Below are 24,877 nucleotides of genomic sequence, written 5' to 3'. Positions count from 1 at the left end.
GTACCCAGGAGTGTGCCATGATTGATTTCATCATTTTTGAACATCAAGTGGTAGTCAAATTCAAATAGTTGCTAGGTATTAAAATTAATGCCACAGGGTATTACACAACAAGAATTGAAGGGGTAAACAGTCGTCTTGTAATAGTACTTGGCATGCTCAACCTTGGTGCCTCAATTGTGGTTGTTGACACTAAAAATTAAGTGATGTCAGAAATTGTGAAATGAAGCCAGTGAAACCCTTTGGCCTACCTACCTTGCATGTCTCTTTTGTTCTCCATAGTTTTCTGACTGTACACTAAATGTTATTACAATAAGAAAAATAATAGAACAGAATGTTAGCAGACTGGCTACAAGGCTTAGATCACATTCCTCAAAATCTGCACAACTTGCGAAAGCTATTGGTACACCAGCCATGGAAAATTCAGGCTGGTCTTTTTTAGGTATGTTGTATACTGTATACTGAATTTACCAGGACCTCCTAGTTGGAGCAGAGAGTTTTTCATTAGGAGAACTGACTCATCATGATTCACCATCATGCACTATCCAGCTTTGCTCTTGGCTGTGGTGTTCACCTCAGAGACATTATTATGGAGATTTGTCACCGTTAACACCCTACTGTTACTAGGGCAACCATGCCATGGGAATGATTGGAACAACATCAGACTCATAAGTGGCTCATATGTTCTGGCTATGATGAATAGGCAAATCGTAGACATATCACAGAGAATTTCGGTTAATGTTTAAGTCATGGTTTATGGGATATTTAACTAAGTCCTAGATGGGTAAGCTTGCTTATGTTATTTCATGTAGAGTGGTACTTATGTGGTATTATCAGTAATGTGGGTGTAGCCTGTATTCAAAAAAGTGCAGAAACATTTGCTATAATACTAGTTCTCATCTTAGCCCAACATTTGTTTCAACTTGTAGGATGGCGAGGATAAGAAAACGCTTTCTGTCTGAGTGGTTTCAAATCCAAGTCGTGCATACTATTCACATGAATATGAATCAATCCCCACAATCAATTAAGTTAGACAATCAAATAAAACAGTACTCCAATTTCTCCAAAGTATATATTTTACCATTACAATGTCAGTGAGCACAAAACAGATAATGTCAATATGGAACTACATTCAGGCCATCAAGGGGATCAGACATGATGAGTACAACTATCAAGAGGTGTGCTACTACCTTATATAACTGTTCTAATGGAGTTTGTATTGTTTTGTAGGTCAACTCTGTCTTGGTGAAATGGAATGTGTTTACCAGTCCAGAGTAGATTATTCCACTGTTTGTATCTACCCACATAAGGTTGTAAATAACAACCCTATAGTATCCTAATACAGAGAGGTGATTGTCATATAGGTGGCTGTATAGACATTTAGCTATCACTGATGGGGTTTCTTGATAATTCAGTGGAACCTCTCTCTTTGTGATCCAGACTATTTGGCCCAGTTTTCCTGGTTTTTTTCTTTTTCAGATGTAAAAATGCATCGAGTTTGATCTGTTGGGACCAAATTTTTTGTTCTTACTGTTCTGTCCATTGTGCTCTTAATACATATAGTATTTCCAGTTGCAAGTTATCCTGAACAAATTACACGATTCTCAGAAAAGGTAATTTTAGGTTTGTCAATAGGTCTAATACCTGTGATATTTGCACTATTTGTGTGACCACTCCAGTATTAATTTACAAACACTTTCTTTCCCATCAGATACATGATTGTACTAGAGGCAAGATTACAGGCTGAATTGTTGTGTGCTTTCCAAGCACTCATCAAGTACATGAAACAATAACTCCATTGGGTAGGATAATGGGGTTACTGATATAAGTACACTAAACCCCTCAGTGTAGTTAGTTTAGGTATTATTAAAACACTTCATGATGTGATAAACAGATTTTAACTGTGCCATGTTCATTCTATTTCAAATGCACTTACAAACTAATTTGTGAGACTGAACTCACGTAATACAAAACTAAAGGGTCACTATAATGTAGGCAGTCAAAGTGCTGAGCATGTATATATAGCCACCATCTACATATTCCATTGTACTTCTTCTATCCTTCGTTTTGCATGATCATATTTATCTGAAAGTTGTTTTAGTAAATCTCTTGTATAAGCTTTAGCAGTTTCTAGCCTTTTCTTGACTTCAGTGATATCCTCTCGCTTTTGTGTTAACTTCTTCATCATTTCATCTTTAGATTTCAGTGTGTCTATTTTAACAGTTTCTAACTTTTCAATGACACTATTTTCACGATATATGGTAAGTTCCTTCATCAAAGTGTCCAGTTGTATTATCAACTCATCGATGGATTTTATGTGAAGTTCAACATCAAGTTGTTGATGGATATCTGCAGGTAGTTCCCCTTCTGCTTGTGTGATGTCCTGTAATAATTGCTCCTGTTTATTTTCTATACACAGTATATATTGTTTAATACCATCCACTCTATGAGAGAGCTGTTGTGACATTTGTCGTTTCCTCATACCAAACCTTGATGCTAATTGAATCCTTTGAAGCTCACCAATGAACAGACTGGTATACTCATCAACACTGTTTACTTGTTGTTCTTGTTTTCTCCTTGTATCCTCCACAAATTGACAATTTTGATTAACACTGTCAATATCACCTTGCAAACCAGTAAGCATCTTTGTCACTTCTTCATTGATAAAAGATAGTTTGTATTTTATTTCAGTCACAAGACATTCTGAATATGCAATACTACTTCTGTGTTTAGTGGTAGTTAATTCTTTCTTGAGGTCATTCATTTTTTGTTGTGCATCAAGTTTGGTGGCTGTTAATTCTTGTTGAGTTAGTGTTAACTGATGTTCTACCTTTGTGAGGTTTTGTGTCAGCTCAGCCTTCACACTTGTCACATCATGTTGTAGTCTTTGATGTAGTGTTACCAGTTCAGATACAGCCAGTGCTAAATGTTCCTCCATGTTTTCCTTGTTGTGATCCCTTTGGTGTTTACGGACCATCACATCATCACACCCAACACACTGGTATTGACACTGAACTGTCTCAAGAAGACATTCCTTCCTGTGTGTATCCATGTCTTCCCGACTGACTTTTAACTGACTATCACAATGGTTGGGACAAGGTAGGGGAAACTTGGGACATTGTTCCTTGTGTTGGCCTTCAATAAACTGGTGCTCTCCTGTAAGTTGACAATACTGGCAGTTACCTATACGACGTGGACACCTGGTCTCCAAATGACTGTCTAAATATTGACGTTGTAATATCTTTCCACACTTGTTGAAACACTCAACTTCTTCAAGAGTACACATCTTCCTGTGTTCAGTCATATCTTGTCGAGGAACACTTCCAATATCACATCTGTTAGGGCAAGGTAGAGGAAATTTGGGACACAGTTCCTTGTGTTCTCCCTCAATGAGTTGATGTTCTCCATCAACACCACAATACTGGCAGGTAATCATACGACGTGGGCACTCAGCTTCCATGTGACTGACCAGATACTGACGTTGTACTATCTCCCCACATTTATTGGAGCACTGGACATCTTCAAAATCACAACCATCACTCCTTCCAAGATGACCACTGATGTAGTTCATTTCACCCTGCCATTTACAACCTTTTTCTTTGTTGGTGCAGTACACGTGAAGACTTCTCACAACTCGATCTATTTGTTTATTGGGAACCGTCGTATATTCCTCACTACGACACATAGGACAATTGGCAGCAACAACAGCAGCAGCCTTTTTGGCATTGTCAAGACAAGATTTACAGAAAACATGTCCACAACACACAGATAGGTAAGGGTCTCGACTTGGTAGCTGACATATCACACATATCGTTGTGTCCTGTGGTTCTTTGACGAAGTTGTAGTCGTACCCACCACTGTTGTTGGGTGTCGCTGCCATCAGACAGGATCGAGTTAGAATAGCAACATAAGTGCAGGTAGTTGAATATAGTAACTTTCCGCGAAGTAAAATTGGCAACGAAAACAATATTCGCTCTATCACATGTCAGTCCTTCCTTCTTTCTACGTAGTCTTGGATCACGTGATTGTGACTTCCAAACAACGAGCATCATCGGTGTAAATCAGAGGTTAGTCTGTGAGTTGTTAAATGTTTTTTTTTTCATATATCACGTGAATGTCTCATTTCATGATGGGGAGGCACAAGTGTCAAGGTAGATGTAGTTAGCTGTACCCATAAACAAAACAGAAAGGGTTGGAGTCCCTCATCGTTTGTGTCATGCAAACTATTTAGGTACTAGAGTAATAAATGACTGCATGGAACAATCTTACAAGGCATCAGAGCCAATACATGGTAGGTACACACTACAATGCTATTAAATGCTACCTTGGCAACATCATTGGAGAAAGAATGTTTACGTACTGTATGACACAGTGTCCATCGTAGTGATAACTGATTTAGTTAGGCTGCCAACCGTTTTAGCCTGCCTAAACTTAGACAAGAACTGAGCTGGCCAAAGGCATTACTTTGGGAACCATAAGATTTGTGATCCGGCATGGTATTTGGAAGTAGCCAGTAGTAAACCATTAAATGTAAATTTGAATGGCCCACCACCAAACCTTCTGTTTGAAGTGGCTGCTCAACAATTAAAGCTGCTCAGCATATCAGCAATCAAACCACCAACTTGACAGAATGCTTCATGTCAAAATGGCATGTTAATTCCAATTATTTGTGTTTGATGAGATCGTGGAATTAGTATGTTACATGTATTTCATGTGATCCCAATTACAAGGACCTACTGCTGCTAATGGAATATTTTTACCATCAGTATCACTTAGTTGTTTGTTTGAGGAAGGGTCCAACCTGGTACTCATGATTATAAGCCTGATATTTACAATGGTGGATACACAGGGATTGCAATGGTTTTAGCTGAAACCCCCTCTGAAAATAGTGCACACAGCCCAAATTTATTTACGATTCGTGTGGGTGCCAGATAAAATCACCAAGAGTTATACAAAGTGTATTATTATATTGGGACTTTTCTGCTGGCCAAACTTCATACTTTTACCTTTGAAATCACCGAAAATACCATTATGTCATTTAAGCATGTTAAGCGCCTCTAAAATAATAATCGTTTTAACTAGTACAAGTGCTGTTTTGTTTCAAAACTTTCTGCGAAGGTCTGGATTGGTAAGATTCAACTGTGAAACAATGTTGTGGAGTGATTCTACTGACTCATTGCTAGCTAGTTTAAGCTATAGATCTATGTAGCTATAGGCCACTGAGCTAAGTTAACATTCACCCCAGCTAGACTATAATACACTTGGATCACAGTTATTGAAAACTTCCTGAACCTGAAGCCCCCTCTGAAAATTTCTAGATCTATGCCATTAAGTGAGTGTCTGTAACAGATTTAACAAGCTAGTGTACTGGGTCTTCCTACATATAAGCTGCTCCAATTCTTCTGTACAATACGAAATGTTTGTCATTTTTACTAACAGAGCTCCTGAAGCAATAGAGACTAGAGAGGTTTTCATCTTTCAGAAGGTCTGTTGTGTTCTTAAGTTGGAGAACTAGGCTCCACTGTTACTAGTATCTAGTAAGCTTCCACAACTGGTTTTACAGGTTACTGATACAGATTTGTCTCACAAGTTCCAAGAGCTCGACCATAGTACTGAGGTTTTAGTACTGAATGATTCCAGCAAAGAGGCAGAATGGCAGAAACATGTAGACCATGGTCTGAAGAGTATAGACAAACATTCTAGTGAGCTAATATTGTTAGTAGAGGTGTAGTGTTTACTACCTAACACAAGTTCATGCCATCGAATTGGTGAGAATCCTGTTGATAGTACACGTATGTGCTATACATGCCCCCAGGAATTATATACTGATGTTGAGACTGATTGTACTGATACACTAGTGTAGTGGGTGTCATGGTGAGCAACACTTAGAATATGTAATGTCATTATTTTCGTTGTCAAGGGTAACAAAGGGGATGTGGCCATATGGTTCAACGTACACCACACATTCATGTGTTTTGTAAACTCACACTTGGCAGCTCATATTGAAGAAGTGAATGAGGTTAGTCTGTTTGTGTGTATTGTTGTGCATGTGTTTGTAGTGTAGGAATTATTAAAAGTGTACATCCACCAGGAATATTTGTGGGGATTTCCCTAATTCATACAGTGATTATTGCTCCACCAGCTACAATCAATGTTCTCTTGGTGCTGCAATTTCTTTTATTGGGGCAAGTCCCATACTAGCTAGTGAGAGTACAATGAATATTCCATATTTGGTCATACAGTCAACAGTGTATGGAACAAGTGCAGATATATATGATGTTAACTGGCCCTGGCCTGTCATACATCACACAATAAATTATACTGTAGAAGCTTGATACAATTGGTCCTGTCAAACATCACACCGTAGGCGTAGCAACAGTGGGACTAGGGGTCATATTATATTTTAGAGGGGCTTAGCCCCTCCACCTTTAAAGATTGATATATACTCTAATAGAGCAGTCAGCTACTCTAATAGAAATGTCATGGTAAGTGTGCTGAGGATGTTTACTGAAGCAAGGCGTGCACTTAGATGATCATAATTAACATCAGCTCCAGAATTCTTTCATGTCCGTAGAAATAATAAACACTGAAATTATATACCACACTGCATGTACATAGTAATCTATTCATATACTAATGAATTAACTCTGTATAGCTACTCAGGCTCACCCCACAATGCTGTTAGCATCTGTCTAGTTATATTAATGCTAAAAGATGCCTGTCTGATCTTAAGTGGTAACCCGCCACCTGGCATCTGCAAGTTTATTCACAGTGGATCCTGTGTTAATGGTTACGTTTATCCTGTGTTAATGGTTGCGTTTGGCCGGGCCTTTATATAAAAGTAGCTGTTATAGAGAAAAGCCTACTCAGGATAGTCAGTAACATTTTAGTGGCTATAGTTTTTATAAAATGCAGTTACCATTAAGAGGCTCCTACCAACTGAAATATTTGTTTTGTTCGTACAGAAAGAGTAGGGTGGATTTGCTTTGAATGTTGTCACTGGCAATTGAATACTTTTAAGTAATGAAGCTATATTATATGGTACCATAAGTGATCCTGTGCCAGATTGTTGACTGAACAAGCCACTAACTGTTTGTTATAAGTCTGATTGATAGATCAGTTTTTGAGTGATTATTATATATGTGGTAACTGCTTAGTGCAGGCCACAAATGCATGAAATTAGAACCTAGTGACTATGGCCATTACACAATGGTGACTACTTAATTCAGGTGATCATTAATACAGGGTTCCACTTTTTCAATATTCCAATGGAAGGCCGAAGTTAACATGCCTAGTACACAGCGACAGTTAACAACAGCATAGAGGCAAAATCAGATTGGCAAGCTATCAAATTTACGTGCGACGTTCAGCAAGCCTGAATCTGCTTAAAACTACTGTGGGGGATTTCACTAACTGCTGGTTAGTAGTTTCTACCTTTCTGTCTCAAGCTACGTATTACAAAATTTTAGTAGCTAGAAATATTCTAGCCCACTTTGCTTCACTTCAAAATCTACACTGTATAGGGGCAGTAGCTGTGCTTAATAGCCTTGGGATTTGAATACATCTTTGTTGAAATACTCTAATAGAGCAGTCATTTCTACTGTAGAGCTGTGAAACTTTCTTTGTTAGGTTCAGGTTACATACGTTGCCATCATGTATGAGTTTACCATGTGCTATGCAAGTCACATTGTTGGAAGGAATATTTGATTGGAATAATTTAACAACAGAATAGATATATAACACAAGATACTTTATAATAGAACAGTCTCCAAGACCGAGTACTCTAATAGAGCAGTCACTGCACTGTTTTAACAAGTGTGGAAGATTATAGTATCATCTTGTACAAATTAATCCCACGTAATTATCATTCATATAGGACTACAGCATGATCTATAGTAAACTTTGGTGGAAATGCTCGTCAGATCATGAACCATGAGTAAGTGTGCGTGTAGTGTATATGTCTGTGTCTGTGGTATATTGGTAGTGTATGCGCAAGTGTGTGTGCGTGTGTGTGTGTGTGTGTGTACAAGTATACTACTAAATGCATGTTTGTGTGAGTGTGGAGTGTACATGTGCGTGCGTGTGCAGAGTGTGTAGTGTGATAATGTAATTATATTATAGTGATGTACTAGTTTCCACCCATCCACAGCATGATATTCTGAATAGGAGATCTCAGCTATCACCTGTACATGTCAGCAAAAATGACAGCTGAAATTATCAGAATAACTATCACTTAATTATCTACTGAAACTTGACCAGGTAGTAGCCCCACCCCCTGCTGGTATCACGTGTTGCTAAATAATGAGGCAGATGATATTCCTCAATGTCATTGAGGGACTGATTGTCTTCAAGCCAACTTCTTAGCACCAGCTGGGACACCAGGTGTGTCACCATTACCCCTCATCTCTGTGACCATTACCCTGTGTGTGTCATCATCACCCTCTTATTGTGTCACGATTACCCTGTTTTTGGCTGTCACCACTACTCCCATGCAATGATAAGAGCAGAGTTTTAACCTAATGTGATTGTATTTTATACCTGTAGAGCAATGAAGGAGTCAAACAGGATCTACAATAGACAAATTTCATAATAATGAAAAATTCAACCGTTGCCCCTAGCAACCTAAATTTTACATTATTTGTAGGTGTCAATGTCTTAAGTCACTTCTCTAAGTTTTAAAAGGATAGCATAAATAAGTTATGAATTATGACATTTTGAAGTTGCAATTTTCCCATACATTGTCAATGAGAGGGGCAACAGTTGCCCCTTCTCGGTAATCACACAAATCATTGGATTCAAGCATGGTCATATCTTATGACCTATATACACTATCCATTTAAAACTTGGAGAGATTATTGTTGACATTCATACCTACAAATTACGTAATATTGAGATAGATGTATTTTTGAATGTTTGGTTTTTGCATTACGTTGAAATACTTCATTTTTGTGATTGCCCAGAAGGGGCAACTGTAGCCCTCTCACATAGATATGTATGAGAAAACCACAAATTACATATATATGCTATCCTTTCAAAATTTGGAGAAGTTACTGTAGGCATCATCACCTAATACTGGGAAATTCAGGTTGCTAGGGGCAATGGTTATTTCTATACGCTGTAAAGCCTTATTATGGAATTTGTCTATTGTAATCACCATAATTATAAACTGAATGATCACAAGCCAGTCAGTGCTCTGATGAATGCTGAGGTGAGGTGTGTACCTGTGTGTGTACTTACCAGTAGAATATAACAACTCGTAGCGATATCATTATCATCATCATGCCAGCAAAATTTGGGGAACGTTCAGATAATCGATGGCCAGATAATGGAGGGACCACTTAATACATAGCTACCTACTTATATTGCGCCAAGCTTGTGCTACTAATTTGGCTGTGTGACAATTCTATTAGAGTATCTCGATCTTTTTATGGAAGTGTGATAAGTTGCTGCTATATACTCATTCTTTAACCAAACAGATCCTGTGTTTTTCACACTAGAGAAAGCCATTTCCAGTTGTTATCCAAACTGAAGAAATGACTCTTCTATTAGAGTATTTTGCCTACAGTGTGTGTTCTATTAGAGTATTTTAACTGAGCTCTGTTATTAGTATGAACTTTGTGTATCCAAACTTGAGGGCCCAATGAGTTCAGATAATGGAGAGACCACTGTAATCACTAGTACAAATAGTGTAGTACACTATAGTCATGTACAAGCCAAAATAAGCATTGTAATGACCAGTATCAGTGAAATGCACTTCTGAGTAGGCAGATCGACATTTACTGTATCACTAATAACTATTGAGATGTCCAGTCACTCCAGTGTTACTTGTACAATGATGCCTCATGTTAGCCAATCATTAAATGACTGCTCTATTAGGATAGTTGCATTACCTTACAAAGTTTACGAGTAAGAAGTTGATCCTCAAGTGGAACTGATCACAAGACTAAGGACAACTATATGTAGCTACATCTAAAGTGGATAGTTGCCAAACTAGCTATGTTGAGTTAACTAGCTATGGTGAGTTAACTAGCTATGGTGAGTTAACTAGCTATGGTGAGTTAACTAGTTATGGTGAGTTAACTAGCTATGGTGAGTTAACTAGTTATGGTGAGTTAACTAGTTATGGTGAGTTAACTAGTTATGGTGAGTTAACTAGCTATGGTGAGTTAACTAGCTATGGTGAGTTAACTAGTTATGGTGAGTTAACTAGCTATGGTGAGTTAACTAGTTATGGTGAGTTAACTAGCTATGGTGAGTTAACTAGCTATGGTGAGTTAACTAGTTATGGTGAGTTAACTAGCTATGGTGAGTTAACTAGTTATGGTGAGTTAACTAGCTATGGTGAGTTAACTAGCTATGGTGAGTTAACTAGCTATGGTGAGTTAACTAGCTATGTTGAGTTAACTAGTTATGGTGAGTTAACTAGCTATGGTGAGTTAACTAGTTATGGTGAGTTAACTAGCTATGGTGAGTTAACTAGTTATGGTGAGTTAACTAGCTATGGTGAGTTAACTAGCTATGGTGAGTTAACTAGCTATGGTGAGTTAACTAGCTATGGTGAGTTAACTAGTTATGGTGAGTTAACTAGCTATGGTGAGTTAACTAGTTATGGTGAGTTAACTAGCTATGGTGAGTTAACTAGCTATGGTGAGTTAACTAGCTATGGTGAGTTAACTAGTTATGGTGAGTTAACTAGCTATGGTGAGTTAACTAGTTATGGTGAGTTAACTAGCTATGGTGAGTTAACTAGTTATGGTGAGTTAACTAGCTATGGTGAGTTAACTAGCTATGGTGAGTTAACTAGCTATGGTGAGTTAACTAGCTATGGTGAGTTAACTAGCTATGGTGAGTTAACTAGCTATGGTGAGTTAACTAGCTATGGTGAGTTAACTAGTTATGGTGAGTTAACTAGCTATGGTGAGTTAACTAGCTATGGTGAGTTAACTAGCTATGGTGAGTTAACTAGCTATGGTGAGTTAACTAGCTATGGTGAGTTAACTAGCTATGGTGAGTTAACTAGCTATGGTGAGTTAACTAGCTATGGTGAGTTAACTAGCTATGGTGAGTTAACTAGTTATGGTGAGTTAACTAGCTATGGTGAGTTAACTAGCTATGGTGAGTTAACTAGTTATGGTGAGTTAACTAGCTATGGTGAGTTAACTAGCTATGGTGAGTTAACTAAATTAACAAATTATCTGTTATGCAGATAGTATCAGGCCCTGGAAGTATGAAAATAAGTCTAGCCAGCTATATTGTGGCAAGTGCTGTATAGTGATAATAAATAATGGTAATGACCCGCCTGCACTCTACACTTGAAATTTTATGAAAATTCACCAAACAGTGGCCTTTTGGTGATCCATTATAAAACTGTTCAACAAGTTTTAACATGGGTGAACTGGGGGATCCGACTCCACCCAAAAATCATACAAATTCCAAACCAAGATTTTAGATTCCAAATTAGCATTCCACTTCGAAATTTCATAGCTACCCTGTAGTTCCACAAATTAATATGCAGTTGGTTAGTTTCTGGGTCAATTGGATCATTGGCAAAGCCAGAAATGCATACTTAAGCCTGTACGTACATGTTGAAACATGTGCACACTGATCACGAGACTAAACAGATTACAATAGCACAAACGTGATGATTTACAGTACAAGTTACAAGAAATGGTGTAGATAGCAGGTATACATTCACAATGATACTATGGGTCATATAATGGTATCTCTACAAGTGGCGATCAGGTGGCTATCAGGAAGTCACACAAAACCCACATTTACATATAATTTATTGCATAGATGCACACTGTACCATTAGCATTTAATAAAACTCCCTTGATGGCAAGAAGTCAATGATTAAGTAGAGGTTGAATACAGAGAAGATCTCAGATCCCAGCTGCTGTGGCTCCTCTGGCGCATGCCTAGACTGCATGTTGCTGGGGATCAAGTCACCACTGGGTCTGGGATTTTTTTTTCTGCATTCTTCAACGTTTTAGTTACATGTTTTAGACTCCCTGTATTGACAGGCTGTAGCCTTCTCACAGGTCCCTAGTGGGATAGCATTTAATAAGACAAGGCAATCATGCTACCACAAAGCAAGCTGATCAGTGGACAGCAAGTGGGCCTGGGGATGGCTTACATGTACACAAAAGTTAGTAGTTTTGGCGATATATTATCAAATTTGCAGAATGGGAAGCATGACAAGGAGACAGAAGTGATCAAAGCGATTGTCCAGCTCAGCTGTTTTATCCAGCAGGAGAAAGGCCATAAACACTGGATGAAATAAGCTGGGAATAAGCCAGTTAAATTGCTGCAAGAAATTGTTTCAATTAATATTGAATAAACACATACACATAGAAAACAGGAGTACCAGTGAAAGTGCGGAAATGGACAGCAGCACCTTTAGCAAAATGCAACAAAATGCAGTAAGGATCATGTGACAAAGGGAGGATGATACAACAACGTACCAAACAAATGTAGCAGCTGTGATGACCAGATGTCTACTGGTGGTGGATGTAGTAGTAGCCTGGAAGAATCCTTGAACTTAATGGGTGTACATCACTGTCAAAACCTTTGTTCATTGACATCAAAGTTGCTAGGCCGGTGACAGTTCAGTGCTACACACCGCCATGCTGCTGTGGCAAGCCAAAATGGGTGGCGGCCTAACTAAATCTGTTATCACTATGGTGCATACTGTATGTTGCTAAACTTAGACAAGAACTGAAAGCTGGCCCAAGGCATTACCTAGGAAACCATGAGATTTGTGATCCAGTAAGGTTGGAAGTAGCCAGCAGGGTATTTGATAAGGCAATATGGCACTCCATTGGCCCAGTGTGAACACAAAATGACCCACACAACTCATGGCCTCTGCTCCAATTTTCTCAGTACTAGTTCAGCTTTGTAACTAATACACATCAAACATAAGCTGATTGGCCCAGTGGTATACTACTGGTGGAGCAGTAGATGTCTGGGTTGGGCCAGTTTGGCTCAGAGTCGAAATACTTATAAAAAATCCTGGTAGCCAGTAGTAAACCATTAAATGTAAACCTGAATGGCCTATCATCAAATCTTCTGTTAGAAGTTGAGAAAGCTGCTATTCAACAAAGCTGCTCAGCTCATCAACATTCAAACCACCAACTTGACAAAATGCTTCTTGTCAATTTGGTCCAAAATGGATGGTGGAAAACATTTAAACAGAGTCCTTTCAATACAGGTGTACGGCAGCTGGTTTGTCTCTCACGCTAGGTCCCACTAGTCTGGCACTCCTGACCCTTTTACGCCATTCGCCCTTTGATGAGTTTGGTGGAGCTCGCTGTAAAAGGCGCTTCATTTTACAGCGAGCGCCATCAAACTCGTCAAAGAGTGAGCAGCATAAAAAGGTTGGCAGTGCCAGACTAGGGTCCCACATAGTCACTTCAATACTGTCTGTTGAAACAGATCAAGATTCAATCAAGTAATCAAGGGGCTTCTGTATAGTGAATCAAGTGATCAAGCCATCCGCACAAGTGATGATCAAGTTTGAGATGTAAGCTAACTTTTAGCAACATGAGAATTTACTAGGATTTTAAGGTAAACCATCAAGAATCAAGGCTCTTTTATAGGTGAAATCAAGCGATCAAACTTCTTGATCCTGGTCACAAGTGTATCAACTGGCGATATGAAAGTGACTACTCCTTGCATAACAACAGTTACAGGTGTAAAATTCAGGTGGCGATGCGTTGTCAGTACTACCGGTGTTGATACACGTAATAAACATGAAAAGGGTCTAAGTAACTTAGACACCTCCAAACTCCACCACAAAAGGGTCTAATCGTGGATAGCTTAACAGATGTTTTCATGTATTATCAGACTGATCTTAAAATCTCATCATTCCTTGCCATTCGTTGTCCAATGCAAAATACATTTTACACTACATATAAAAACACTAATTTACAACCTTTAACTCACTAAATCTCTAAAGCACACCATACAACAAAAGAAAGCCCTTGAAATTCTCTATCCAATGCCGACCGTACAAATGGGAAAATGTTTCCATAGTGACAGTTATTTACTGCTGATAATAACATAATACGCACTCCATACATTAACCTATTGGAAAATTTAATTATCTCAGTGGGAAAATCCCAGTTTACAAGTTGTTATCATTTGCTAAATTTAGTATCATTCTATGCAGCGAAGGATGCTTAATAACATTCCAACTGTACAAATTGTTAAACAGGTTAGTTCACAGAGATATGTTGAAAAAAATGTGTTTTTACGGGCATTCTGAACACGTAAATTTCTTGGTACAAGGCTCCTGTTTAGCTTCCCCTTCATTACTATGCAAAGAACTTACACATTATAATTGAATCGCCTTTCATTGAGGAATCTGATAAACCAAACTTTGTGTCTGTCTGGTGGAAGTTATGGTGCCTTGTTTAGAAGACGATATTATTTTATATGAAACAGGCATAGCCTATTCGGAAATCCAGAATATCTTACAAAAGTTTTGATATGCTCCCTGTTGTTAGTTCTAATAGAATTCCTCCTGAACTCTACAAATACAGAGTTTTAAAAAAAATTAATAATGTTGGGAGGCAGTCAGACAGCCACTTGACCAGTGAATTGTGATGAGACTGGCTGGCCAGGGCGTGCTCAGTAATAAAACAGTAATCATGTGGTAACAGCTGGTATTGTTTGTCATGAATTTACTAGTTTTGTTAAGGTAATAATGTTAAACATTACTTGTATCAACAATGGTAGAGTGGTTTCTTTGTAGCTAGGTTAGGTCTGGTCACACATCATTGCCCTACCACATATTGCTATGTGTGATTGCACCACCAAACATGGCGCTTGAAATTAACGTTGTTATTTTGAAGTCCTTTGTCACATTCATGACAAGTATACATAATGTATTTGTTTATGAAAGCTCCACAAAGTGTTGTATGGCTCTGGTAGTCATAATTTGCCGATATTAATTTGTGTATTAAAATACTTTATATCAATATACTGAGGTGTCTGGGTTGAATAGGTTGACGTTTTTGTTGAGATCACGAGATGTTTGATGATGCATGACCAACCACCTCTGACTTTGTGTTATAGTTTTTTCTGTGCATAACAACAAGTACACTGTCCTGTTAGTTGTGTAAGGCTTCATTTAACTACTTTAGCATCTGTTCATACTGGGGATTTTATACTGAGGGCTTTGAGATATTCATATATAGCAATTTCACCAGAGTGAATCTGTTTCACATTTACTTTGTACTTTTACACATGTAAATGGCTTCATATTTACCACTCAGTGCTGTCAGGTAATAAAAAAAAACCACTGTTAAAATGTGTACAAACAATAGATGTCACTCCAGACAGTACTGCAGCAAATTAATTTCTGCATCACAATTTTTGGTTATGTGTGACTACTTATTTTGTTTTACTATTGCTAATTGCTCTCCAAACTGTCAAACTGTGATCTTAATAATGACTTTGCTGTTGGTAAGAGCTGTATGGTTGCTTCCTCACAACCAAGTGACAACAACAACAACACTTATGTTAAGTATGTTACAACTTAACACCCAACAGAGCATTCTGGGAATGAATGGGTTCATACTGTGATGCTCTTGTCAGATGGTGACCATTTCAGAACTTGTTCTACTAATAAATGTAACCAGAGGGTTGTATAATAAGATAACCATATATGGCATCATTCAACTGACATAGTTATTCAACTTTTGTTATTATAGGTGAGTGTAGGTGATGTGTGAACAAGACTTGGAAGAAGAATGACAAGATGGGAAGGACCATTGGATGCCCATTCAGTATCAGAGCATGGTTTTGTATACTGGTCAGGAAAAAGGAAAAGTCAAATCAGTTGTTACACCTTCTAATCCCCCACTAATGTCACAATGCCTCACTTCTGTTGTAAACCTGTCCACACTCTCATGACTGGGTTAAGTGAATCTAATGAAAGAAAAGAGGATGATTGTTCAGGGTCAGACATGCATATAAATTACAAGTCCAAGACAGAGAGGATGAGATCATTTGCAGGCGGGTTAGCCATTAGAACAAGCTGTCTATTCTGAACAGCTTGCCAGCATTGGGTTTGTATACACTGGGGAGGGATCTCTAGTACAGTGTTTCCAATGTGGGGTCAGATATTGTAACTGATTAAAAGTAGATATACCTCTTAGTGGTGTGCATCTCTTCAGACATTATCATGCAAAAGTAAAAAGCAGACTTCTGAACAAAGACCACCCCATGTGTCAAGAATTCACAAGGTGGTTCCAGTAAGGCTTCACTTCTAAGTCCTGAGCCTTAGAGAAAACTTTGTCCTTCCACTGGGACATCCAACCTTGCTAGATTATCCCAAGAGCTGCATGGGTTACAATATTTTTACCACTTTGAAGCTATGTGTGGTGTGGTAGTGTTTATTATAGCATTCATAGTAGCTGTGGTTATGGCATATACAGGCCAGGAGGGTAGGACAGGACCACATGCACTACGGAGCGCTAACAAAAATATTTATTTTAAACGTAGTCATACTACCTGTTGAAATTAATAGATCGTATAAAAAACGATTGTATTGTAATCATTGATGACCACTGTTACTTTGATGTGAAAGTCGTCACCCCCACACATTGTCATCATCATAAGTCTAATTACTCCATAACGGCAGCGTTTATTCCAATCGTGAATCACACCATTACACACAACAAACTAAGCAGAACTAGAATATGTATTAATACCCGTCAATCCCCTCCCTCTACTTTTTGTACAGGGTCTATTCGGCTCAAATGAAATACTTTCAGTAGTTGCGCAGTGTTATTACATATTCACGTGGGCTTGTCCTGCCCCCCCTGTATACAGGCCACCTAAGAAGCACACTGACCAGAAATTTAAGTTGTGATTAGTCGGTGGTAACCCTAACACCCATTCACTTGGCCATGATACCACCGAATAAAGCGGAGATGGGTAGACTCTGATCTTATGTGTTACAGTTAAGCATGTGGATTTTCCCCTTCTCATGTGTACAAACATAAATATCATGCTTACCTCATGCTACCTGAAAATCAAGGCATCTCAATAATTAGTATCCATGTGGCTGTCTTTATTATACAAGTTCCATGTATCACACAAGGATTGTGTGTTTCTTTTATTGGATTGTATGAGTAAGTGGTAGCTTGGCTATGTTTGGTTTCTTACATATAAGCATTGTCAGTGCCAGCAGTAGGAGTATATCACAATACTAACATAAGTGTAATGTATCATGTGTATATGTACCAGTTTATAGTGTGTGTGTTCAGTCTTGTGATGTTTCATTTGAGTGTTACAGCGGGTCATCAGCTTTCAAGGCCATTTGACGTGTTGTCAAGTAATCATTTGATGGTGTAATTTGTATGAGAAGATGCTGAAGGTAATTTATCCCTACTGTGGACATTACTAAGTGAAAAATCTTTCCAACACTGGAAAAAAGGTGTCAGTTCAGTACTCATTGTACCAGGAGGCTGGGACATGCAGAATAGAAGTGCTCCTCACGGATGTATCATCCCTCCAGATTTCTGCTCCTGAATATGCATACCCACCAGAAGATTGTTCCTAAGGTTTGTTATGCTGTCATGAACCAGGCAAGATGTGCTATTGACATGACCAAACTACTGAACTCTCATGCTGATCTGTGTAGGGGGAGGATACAGTAGATCATTGTATTTCCATTTATTGCACTTCATATTTCAGCTATCTGAAGATGTAGAAAACAACAACGTTGATCCTACGTCAAGGAGGAGACTAAGTAAGCTGTTTGCTTAATTATTCAGAGAAGGGAGGTGTGTGTACTGGCTACACAAAATGATGTGATAATAAACACTTTATGTTCCAGCCTTGTGGACATGCTACCTGTTCGTTGTGTACTACACTGATCAGACCCAACTTTGTCCATTGTGGAGACGTCCGATATCCAGTCAGTGACATTAGTGAATTTTGCAACTCCATGCATACCAAGCATGAATCGATAATTGGTTGAGAATTTGAAGTGTCCCCAAAGGAATATCTCCATAATGCCAGGACTTATGGTTGAGCTGACTACTTGAATTTCACATAGCTAGTGCAATATGATCATGCATGAAGAAGAGATAAACCATCATTATTAAATTTGATGAGACAAGTACATTAGATTAATCCTCGGTCTTGTGTGACCACAGTCAGATCACACTGAAGGGTACCACTATGAATTTTTAGTGCTTGAAAACTATACAGATCAGCCAGCCTTTGGCATGATCCTTGCCGCTGGTGCATCTTGCACACCACAGATAATATAAGGCCACTCCAAGATAATTCCTTGTTTCCCATTTCATTGAGCTCAAAAATACATGCGGGCGGGCAGTTCATTATTCATTATAGATATTTCCACAAATTTTCGAAATTCATAACTAGCTAACTTCCAGGTAAGAATACAGTAGAAATATTTAAACTAAGAACCTGAACTGTGAAAAGCTAGCTAAATGGGCTTTCTGAATGCTAAACTAGTTACTGCTATGCAATCACAGGATAAATAATGAATAAAATGTTCAGTTGATAGCAATAATGAATGACCATGCAGGAAGAGAATCTGCATGCGGGCGGGAAATGGGAAACAATGAATTTGCTTGGAGTGGCCTAATTAGTAATTTTTTGCTATAGGAAAATACTGTATAACAAATATTAACAAAGCTATAATATTAAGTTTTGGTGATTTGCTATTGCAAGAATTTAATTTGGTGAATGTTCTCAGAAAAATTGGCAGTGCACCATTGCACATGAGGCCACACGGTGTAAGCAGAAGCATGCTTGCTGAATCCTTTTGTGGATTCAGTCACTACATGCATAAATAAATGCATCAGGTTGCTTCCTGGCGGCGCCCACCACAGTGAAAGGCTTCTTTGCGCGAAGAGGCCTTTTAGGGGGGGCGACGAAAGAACGGAAAGTCAAACTTCGTTTCTACGGCATTAATGACGTCATTACTCACCTGTCGATAACCGGTCTGGGATTACAGTTGACGAATAGTATACGATAATATCCTATTTATAGTTACAGGAGCCTGTTCGACCTGTTCATAAACCGTTATCGGATATAAAGATGGGAGGTGCACACACACTACACAGAATTTCGACAATTCTTTTTGTGAGTTTTTCAAAAGCTGTGATTTCGATTTTTGCCTGAAGCAAGCCGTCTTCACGAGCCGGAGGTGACGTGTACAGTGACTCTACCTCGGACTCTACTTGCTCCACGACTAGTTTATCATCTCAACAAGTGAGCGTCAAAGTAACTATGATCACACCTGTACATTATTCGACCAGCCATGCTGTTAGTTTCGCAGAGACCAGACCGACTTTTTCTTTTGAGTGTGAGTGAGTTAAAAAGTGGTCTGCGATACAGTTTCTGTCTAGCCTTCGAGGTTAGTTGTGCTGCTTGTAGTTTTGTTTTTGTACATGTTTTTTTTTTGTGATCTGGGAAGCATCCTTGTGCAGGCCTTGGTGAAACCCTGTCTTTTCCAGGACCAATCAGGTAACCTTCCACCAGCTCTACCATTTGATGCTGATTGGCGAAACCATTCTCTTACACTTCAGGTGCTGTGACTATTACACTACAAAGCATGTTGCTCAGTAGGGAATGGCTTCGCCAATCAGCACCCACTGTAGAGCTTGTAGAAAGCCATGCACGTAAAAGAAAGGTAAAAGAAAGTCAAAAGAAAGTCGGTCTAGGTCTGGTGTACTCTGGACAGTAAGGGTCTGGTGATCATAGTATATGGTGCAAATGGGTTTCAAATTGCACATGACATAATAATATATTACCTGTCAGGCACTGTTGTAACTCAGCTTCATACATCTCGACATAAGTCTACGGTGGCTGTACCTCAGAGTCTTGCTTGGGAAAGTATCAACTGCTGTCCAACTATTCCAAATTTGGTCACTATGGTTATTGTATTATTCATGGCGCAAACTACTTGGTTTACGTCACAAATACTTATTTAAACCGAATACTATGATTTGATTGGCTCTACCACGTAGTAGCACAAGTACCATATACTATGGTCACCAGACCCTTACTCTCTATATGAAGGGGCAGGTGCTGCCAGGCTATGTCTGGTCTACAGGAGACTACCTTTTGTTTTGCATGTGATGCACTGAAGTTGTCTGGTGAGAAATGTTGTACTAAAAGAGTGTTTACATTTATAATTAAAAACTGCATGGTTTTACTACTACTGCTACCTTAAAGCATCATATTGCTTCTTTAATTGACCTAAGAATGTTCTACAGTCCATATTAGGAATGGTAATAGTAAGCAATTATGTTTGTGGCTAGTTGACATGTAAGAAGTCATACGCAAACACTATCATATGCTCTGCATTGCATTTTGCTCTCCAATGTTGCAAGTCTTTCTGGTTGTCTTCCAGAGCATTCCATTGTGACTGTATAAGGCTGTGTGACCAAATGACATTCTAACAGCTGTTGTTGAGGTATTGCAACAGTGAGCCTGGGGGTCTTACATTGTGTGTGGCTTCTGACTAGCCACAATAATGCATGGTTTACTTGTATAATTGTTAATATTTTATATATATAATCCTTGCAACACCTATTGGTGAAGTGTTCACCATACTTCAGTCATTTGGCTTTGGCCATTTGCAAGAGAGCATAATTTTCTTTTTTGTGAGTTTCCTATAGTACTGTAAGGCTTCATTCTGTATGACTTTGTTATGTCCATAGTTAATTGTCATGGTTACCAGTTGGTGATGGCGATGTGTGCTTCACCTTTACAAGAAATAGTGGACCCAGCTAAACAGGTGGATAACAAGTCAAACACATCATCCACACTAAAACAGAAGGAACCAGTAGACCCTCAGGACACAAGACATGTATATACTGATCAGGAAGCTGAACATCTACAGGTAATGAAAGAAGAAAATGGAGAATCCAAATCAATTGTTGATCCTTCAAAACTTCTCCCCGAGCGGGTGTCAAGTGTTTATCCTATTCCGTTTATTGTGGCTGGTTCACAATCAAGCCAAACAAATTATGATTCAGAGATAAATCTGCATATGAGATATGAATTTGAAGCAGAAAGGTTAAAATCATTTGTAGGTTGGCCATTGAATGAATTGGTCCACCCAGAACAACTAGCCAGGGTTGGGTTTGTATACACTGGGGAGGGATCTCTAGTACAGTGTTTCCAATGTGGGGTCAGATATCGTAACTGGTTAAAAGGAGATATACCTCTTAGTGTACATCAGGGATGTAATCCTGACTGTTTGTTTCTTCGAACACTGTCATGCAAGAGTAAAAGTTCTTCGCTGGAGAGACCACAAGAGCTGACAGTGAATAATCAAAGTGAAAATTTTTCCCTTGGATTTCCAGACTACACTGACCAAGCTACAAGATTACAATCATTCAAATACTGTGGTGGAGTCCTACCAAAAGAAGAGTTAACAGAGACAGGATTTTACATGATAGCTCGTCGAGATCTTTATAATAGAGTGCCTTCAAGTACAAAAGGTTCTGACAAAGATGATGATGATTCTCAACCAATCCTGGGGATACTTTATCCTCCCAGCTGGTCATCCAACCCTCCTCCATTATCACCTCCACCAGGAGGTTGTGTCTCTGGCGAACAAAATGGTTCATCTCATAAGAAATTGGATTATAATACTTTGACCTCTCTTAACAGTCTAGAGACTACATGCAAAGCTGAGGACACCGTGGTGAGTTGATATAGTGTTATTTAACAGTTTTACTGTGTTGGATTATGTTGATATGTATATACACCCAAAGCATGAGGGCCACAAGCCCGAAGGCTGAGGATGTATATCAGCAAAACGCAACACAGTCGTGGTATAAGTGATATATATCACTCAGGGTACACTCACCTGATAAGTGAAAGAACTACAGAGCACTCACCCTGTTCCTTTTATATATCAGTATCTAATGATCAATAGTGGTTTTAATAGTGTGGGCTAAGTTATTCATATGCTTTACACATCACCAGAAAAAATTGTAATTGTGGGATTTGGTTTTTAGTATTTGTACTACATTAAGTCTACTAACTTCGTTAATGTTACTCACCTTAGTATTAAACTCACGTATTTAAATCTATAACCTCTTTTTGTTGTTCTTAATGGCTGACACATGGTAGGTAGAAATACACATCAACACATTGCCCAAATAGTTTTACTGATCCTTTCATCGCTTAGTAGCTGTTAACTAGTCGCAACCACTATCCTAACCTATAAACCCAAACCCACAATTAAATGCTCCATGTCACTCAATATTATATAACAAGTCAAAGTGTATCATCTTTGAACTGGCCTCCCATGATATTGTGGCAATATGCAAGTTAAACCCTGAGTGGCACCTTTGAGTGTCCAAGCTAAATTAATTATTATGGATACTTAATAAAGTGAAAACACCTAAGTGGTAATTGTTTATTAATTTAATTTGTTATTCAATTAAGTTTACAATATAGAGAAGCCCCTCCCGACATGTTACTTGTACATGGAGCACATCCACTACATACACGCACACTACCCATATGTCCCCAACAGACTGTGATGTGGGTGTATGCCTAATTTACTTTCACGTTAAATGCACTAACATATCCGTTATTAACTTCCACCCTGTTTAAAAAGATGTATCTATGGGAGTAGAGTCACCAAGAATTTCAATGAAGAAATGGCCACTTTCAGACTAGCATTGTATGTGTGCTAAAGTACATGATGTTATGGTGGAGTCAGTGTGTGTTAATGACATTATTATTTTCCCACAGTACAATGAGTCGCTATCGGTGACAGAGACAGTGGAGATGATGGATACCAGAGTCAATACCACTGAGGGTAACAGTCACCTGTCTGGAGCATTAAGGGTTAGTGGGAGATGTGTGTTTGTAATACTTCACAACTTTCAAGTCAGTTGATCCATAGTTTGTTCACAAGTATATTGGAAATGTACCTTGTAATTTGAGGTCATGTATATTGCTCAGCGGTGTACTCTCCAGGTGTTTTATTTTACAGGTTCGAGAAGGCTTTAGGATATGTTTCAATTTATTGTTTATGGAACTGCATAGAAAAATTGTTGGAACTTATGAACCGTCTTCTTGGAGACTAACCATTTATTTGAGACCCCATGTTTGTTTTGGATACTCCCTACTCCCAGCAACTAAATAGGACCTGCCATAATTTGAGGCTGCACAGTTTACACATTAAGTGTATATGAAAGCTTTGTAACAGACAACATATCTGTACTATAGGTGTCATCAAGAAATCATGATAGCAGACATGCCTGCTTGCTAAAGAGATGTCACTTCAGCACAGATCATCCACCTCCAGGAGGTTGGGATGGAAGTGCTCCTCAGGGATGTATAATCCCTCCCGATTTCTCTGCTCCGTCATCTGCAGACCCATATGCATGTTACCCTTACCCCATTTCTTGCTACCAGGAGAGACCCATTACTGAAATAATGACACTACGTCACTATCATGCTGACATGTGCAAAGTAAGCAGTAGCAGTAATATAATTTGATTCTATTTACTGCACATTATATTCCAGTTAACTGAAGATCTTGATAACTACAACATAGAACCAGTGTCAGTGAGTGACAATGTAAGTTTGGACCTCTTGAAGGATATGTACAACACTGTAGCATAAATTTCCAATCATACTGTATGCATCTGGGTCCCACTTATTTTGGTTGTTAGGTTTAGGTCTATTCATATGTCTAGGGGAATGATCTTTTGAAGTGGTGTTATTACCACTGTCTTATTCTGTTAGGTTGGTGAAGAACACTTTGTTTTGGGCCAGTGTCACATTTGCAAGGACAATATTGTCAAGTTCAGCTTCATCCCGTGTGGACATACCATGTGTTCAACATGTTCTAGGATGATCATGGATTCTACCCGACAATGCCCTTATTGTAGATGTCTTGTAACTACCATTCATCGTATTTACCTCTGATCACATCACAGTCCAACTTTGGATCTAATGAATTCAAATTCCATGCCAATCTTTGTATTATAAGCTGAAACAAAACCCAGGTGTTCAAATGCTTTCTTTGTAAGTATTCAGTATAGTTAGATGGGTTCTAGGTGATCAGTTTCAAATTAAAACAATTTGTTAAGTAGTTTTGTTATTCTTTGTAGTGACACAGGTGCAGATTGCTTGCTTGCTATTCAAATTATTCGAATACTAAATTATATATATCATTTCAGCTACGATAATTTTAAATTGTTGTTTTTTTGTGTCATTACCAATCCTGACTTAGTATTGCTGATTATGTACAGGTCATGTATGATGTTTGTAATTTCTTTTTTTATGTAATCAATGGAATGCATCAATTTCAAATGTCAATAATATAATTATACATCAGTGAAAGAATTACTGTTGCTTCTGTTTGAGTTGATAACTTTAGTATACACCTTACACACTACTATGGGATACTACATCCGGATTCCATTCCTCAATGGCAATGAGAACAAATGTGAAACACAATAATGTTTAAATGTGTACAATAATTATGCTGATAAGTAAAAATGCACTTGCAATTTTGTGCATGTGTCAGTAAGTTCCATCCCTGGGATTCCCTGCCAATGAAAATCACATGAACAGTTTGAATTGAGGTATTGACTGCTGTATACTAGAGTACAATTGTAGTCCAGTCAATTTGAACTATTAATTGTTAATAATCGGCCAAAGAAATGACACTATCCAGCAGGTATGTAAGGCTGCAGAATAACTTCATTAATATTGTTTACTGCTCACTCACGGCAATTTACGAGCATTAGAAACTGAAGAACCAGCAAGTGAATATGCACTGTTAAAAAGGCTAAGTGATGAAAAGAAATGGTATAAACATGAATAAATTTTATCCCAGGTAACATGCAGTTTT

The 24,877-nt window shown here is 38.4% G+C and overlaps 2 protein-coding genes across 9 annotated transcripts in view; one reads left to right on the top strand and one right to left on the bottom strand.

Moving 5' to 3' along the window:
- LOC136258865 (TNF receptor-associated factor family protein DDB_G0290965-like) overlaps window positions 1–4,015 on the bottom strand; it is a 35,748-nt gene extending 31,733 nt beyond the window's left edge. Inside the window, exon 1 of the mRNA XM_066052215.1 lies at window positions 1,997–4,015. Coding sequence (XP_065908287.1) covers window positions 2,030–3,877 — 1,848 coding nt within the window. The 5' untranslated portion in view covers window positions 3,878–4,015 and the 3' untranslated portion in view covers window positions 1,997–2,029. The remainder of the gene's footprint in view (window positions 1–1,996) is intronic.
- Window positions 4,009–24,353, top strand: LOC136258869 (uncharacterized). Of its 8 annotated transcripts, XM_066052223.1 has the most exons (14): window positions 4,009–4,064; window positions 5,439–5,482; window positions 5,561–5,765; window positions 5,813–5,871; window positions 5,918–6,016; window positions 7,874–7,933; window positions 8,147–8,379; window positions 15,714–17,383; window positions 17,444–19,254; window positions 20,709–21,700; window positions 22,762–22,857; window positions 23,242–23,487; window positions 23,542–23,595; window positions 23,764–24,353. In XM_066052223.1, the coding sequence occupies exons 10-14, from the start codon at window positions 20,735–20,737 to the stop codon at window positions 23,944–23,946; spliced, it is 1,545 nt and encodes a 514-aa protein (XP_065908295.1). In that variant the 5' UTR covers window positions 4,009–4,064; window positions 5,439–5,482; window positions 5,561–5,765; window positions 5,813–5,871; window positions 5,918–6,016; window positions 7,874–7,933; window positions 8,147–8,379; window positions 15,714–17,383; window positions 17,444–19,254; window positions 20,709–20,734; the 3' UTR covers window positions 23,947–24,353. The 8 variants fall into 8 exon arrangements, with proteins under 8 accessions (XP_065908295.1, XP_065908296.1, XP_065908292.1 ...); XM_066052224.1 differs by lacking the exon at window positions 8,147–8,379; XM_066052220.1 differs by lacking the exons at window positions 8,147–8,379; window positions 15,714–17,383; window positions 17,444–19,254.
- The last annotated feature ends 524 nt before the right edge of the window (window positions 24,354–24,877 follow it).

This window comes from Dysidea avara, chromosome 6, assembly GCF_963678975.1.
Source record: "Dysidea avara chromosome 6, odDysAvar1.4, whole genome shotgun sequence".
Taxonomy (NCBI): domain Eukaryota; kingdom Metazoa; phylum Porifera; class Demospongiae; order Dictyoceratida; family Dysideidae; genus Dysidea; species Dysidea avara.
This window is presented reverse-complemented; position numbering and strand designations above follow the sequence as displayed.

Excerpts from the sequence above, each read along its gene's own strand:
- LOC136258869 (XM_066052219.1), top strand. The coding sequence starts at position 20,699 with ATGTCCATAGTTAATTGTCATGGTTACCAGTTGGTGATGGCGATGTGT. Across the intron at positions 21,701-22,761 it reads GCAAAGCTGAGGACACCGTG|TACAATGAGTCGCTATCGGT; the intron begins GTGAGTTGATAT and ends ATTTTCCCACAG. Across the intron at positions 23,488-23,541 it reads ATCATGCTGACATGTGCAAA|TTAACTGAAGATCTTGATAA; the intron begins GTAAGCAGTAGC and ends ATTATATTCCAG.